The 3,044-nt window shown below is 35.6% G+C and overlaps 2 protein-coding genes across 2 annotated transcripts in view; one reads left to right on the forward strand and one right to left on the reverse strand.

Moving 5' to 3' along the window:
• Nucleotides 1–1,228, forward strand: part of LOC107603093 (solute carrier family 22 member 2-like) — a 9,200-nt gene extending 7,972 nt beyond the window's left edge. The window contains exons 10-11 of the mRNA XM_016295798.1: nucleotides 727–826; nucleotides 912–1,228. Coding sequence (XP_016151284.1) covers nucleotides 727–826; nucleotides 912–999 — 188 coding nt within the window. The 3' untranslated portion in view covers nucleotides 1,000–1,228. The remainder of the gene's footprint in view (nucleotides 1–726; nucleotides 827–911) is intronic.
• Nucleotides 1,229–1,685: 457 nt separating this feature from the next.
• Nucleotides 1,686–3,044, reverse strand: part of LOC107603092 (plasminogen) — a 9,575-nt gene continuing 8,216 nt past the window's right edge. Inside the window, exon 20 of the mRNA XM_016295797.1 lies at nucleotides 1,686–1,897. Within this exon, the coding sequence (XP_016151283.1) occupies nucleotides 1,736–1,897 (162 nt within the window). The 3' untranslated portion in view covers nucleotides 1,686–1,735. The remainder of the gene's footprint in view (nucleotides 1,898–3,044) is intronic.

A 3,044-nucleotide genomic window follows, 5' to 3' on the forward strand; every position in this document is an offset into this window, starting at 1 on the left:
TTATTTACTATTTATATATATATATATATATATATATATATATATATATATATATATATATATATATATATATATATATTAGTATTATATAATAATGTGTTTTATGTTTCTTAAAAAAATTGGAAAAGGCATACTAAAATGCAATATTTTTATATTTTTAAAAGCATGTATTTATAATTAGTTATAGCCTATGATAAATGCACTATAATATTACAAAATTATTTAATTTATAATATATATTAAATCTGTTACTTGTTTAAAAAGTTACTTGTGAAAGTTGTCTGCAAAAATGGCCACTGGCAAAGCGAAGTATGTATTAATGTATGGATATATTAATACTAGATATACACTATTTATGTTTTTGCTTCCTCAGTGGTGTAGTTATAGCATCTACCACCAGGGGCTAGCATGGTAATGCTATCCAAACAAACCTTGACCCATCGGATAAACATTTCTACATGGATTCCAGTCAAATTCAGTTGAAGTTTTGCTTCGTTTATTCCAAAGTATACTGTATATTATTGCAGCATCTGAAACCTGCTCCCCTCTGCACACTATACAGAAACTAATATTAAAAAGGTTTTCCTTTGGGTCATGTCCAAGCTTGACTTCACTGGTGCCCCTCAAAAATAAACAAACAGACGTCACACTTGGCCATGATGTTGTGACGTTGAGTATGTTCTAGTTGCAGTGTGAGGCTGTTGAAGTGAACGCTCTCTCTCACAGGTGCTCTTGCGTTTGTGGCCGGTGGACTAGTTCTGCTGTTACCTGAAACCAAAGGTGTGCCTCTTCCAGAAACCATTGATGACATCGAATGTCCAAACAGGTGAGGTTTGACTCCCTGCACATGTACGCCATGGTAACCTTTGTCACCTTAAACGTTTCTACACTAATGTGAACTGTACATGCAGAAACCGAGAAAACCAGCTGAAGAGTCAACAGCTAGAGAATTTGTTGCCCTCTGATGTGACATCGAACAAAGACGTTACAGCCGTCTGATTGAGCTGAGACGGAAAACATCAACCTCTTTAACTTTATTATTAAGTGATGTTACTTATCCCTTCTATTTTGAGGATTTAATCAAAATATACTAACTGAAATCCGTTTCTCAATGATCAACAAGTTTTGCTTGATGGGTAATCAAGCAACAACAAAAAAAAGTTCAAAGGACCATTAATTGTTCCGAGCTGTAATTATTGTTCTCAGACATTACTAGTATTTGTTTTCTCTCTTAGTTGTTTTAATTTTACATTTTTTAAATACATTTTTTTGACCAAAATGTTTATTTAAAATTTTTTAAATAACTCCGTAAAATATCTACAGTATGTATGTTTTAAAATGTTGGCTTAAATTATTCATGCTAATAGTAAATGTTATTGTACTTATTTGTTCTGTCACTTATTAGGTTTTGAACATTGCATTATCACTGTAACAGCAAAATAAAGAGACTTTCTCGAAAGATGTTTACCGCCCCTTTAATGTAAAACATTTTTATATTAGATCTGATTACATTTTAAGGTCTTTGAAGAGTTCTGTAATAAAACATGATCACTTGGAATTGGCTCAAATCGCAACACATCCGGATTGTGCATATAAGTGTACAGACTAACAGTGGGCTAAACTTCTGAACATGGTGCGTTACTTAACCTCAAAACAGCTTATGAATCAATAACATATTCGTTATCACATTCTTAGTTATACACTTAAATTTGCTTATGTTTCGACTAATCCATTCTCAGTTTTCTTTCATGCTGCGCTCTATCCAATTGACAAACTTGGAGACGCGGGTGTACACTCCAGGTTTCATGGCATTAGCACAGCCAAGACCCCATGACGTCACTCCCTGAAGGACGAAGGTGTTCTGTGAGTAGCAGACGAGAGGCCCACCGCTGTCACCCTAAATGAGTGAGAAGAACAGGTCACAATTTAGGTTGTTATTCACTTAAAATCTGTCACTCTGCTCGGTCTGCTGTAGATCTTAAATCTCATTTGTGAAAAATTATACAGGTTGAGTAAATGATTGTAATGTAATATTCTTTTTTGGGGGGTAAATCATTCCTTTAGTTTAGATCAATGGCTCTGTTCCAATCCTCAAGCATCCCACACAAATAGCGCTCCTCACATGAAGTACTTGAGACTCAAAACCCTAATATTGCAATAGTCCGATATTAGCAGTGTTGGGGAAAGTTATTTTTTAAAAGTAATGCATGATTACAGTATTGCGTTACTCTATAAAAAAGTAACTAATTACATTACTTAGTTACTTTTTATGTAATGTAATGGTACTTTTGCATTACTTTTTCGTAATAACTCACGTTATTTCCCCCAACACTGGATATTAGTATGCTGCTAAGCTAACGATTCTACACTAACAAGTGCACAAAATTCATAGCATATGCAAACATTTAGTTATATTTTGTATCGAATGTAACTATTTAGTACCGAATAGATTGCTTTATCAGTGACAAATGTATGCAATTCCTCCTTGTAATTTGACCAAGTGAGGCATTTTATAAAGCCGGGCTCACACTACAGGAGTTTTAAAATACTAACCGATTATGAAATCTGGTTGCAGCACACACATAAGGAGTATCTTTGCAGATTATCTTCTCTCAAATCTTAAACATGCATGCACTACAAGATTCGAACATCATGGCGCATCACACACTACAAGATATTATTAAGATTATCATGCCAGAGGGAGCGCCTCACGTGACTCCCCCTGCCACCCCCGTACACGTTCAAAACTGAGACGATTTCACTCCAGCGCTTCTCTTTCTCCTTACGGTTGTGATACGTTTTCGACACATTATACAGACAGTCGTGTTACTACAAAACGTCAAGAAGCAGTTTCCTCTGGGTCCACTATCCAACGGAGCCGTACAGCAGCTGTTTTGCGGTCGCGCACTGGTTATTGTGAAAGTACTGACGTAATCATATAGCCGTCATCATCCCGATTTCAATCCTAAATATCAAACATGTTTGATATGATCGGGGTGGCCCCGATTTGTGTGCGAGCAGATCGGGAGGTGCAAGATTCGATC

Source organism: Sinocyclocheilus grahami, unplaced genomic scaffold, assembly GCF_001515645.1.
Source record: "Sinocyclocheilus grahami isolate Dianchi unplaced genomic scaffold, SAMN03320097.WGS_v1.1 scaffold340.1, whole genome shotgun sequence".
In the NCBI taxonomy this organism is placed as follows: Eukaryota; Metazoa; Chordata; class Actinopteri; order Cypriniformes; family Cyprinidae; genus Sinocyclocheilus; species Sinocyclocheilus grahami.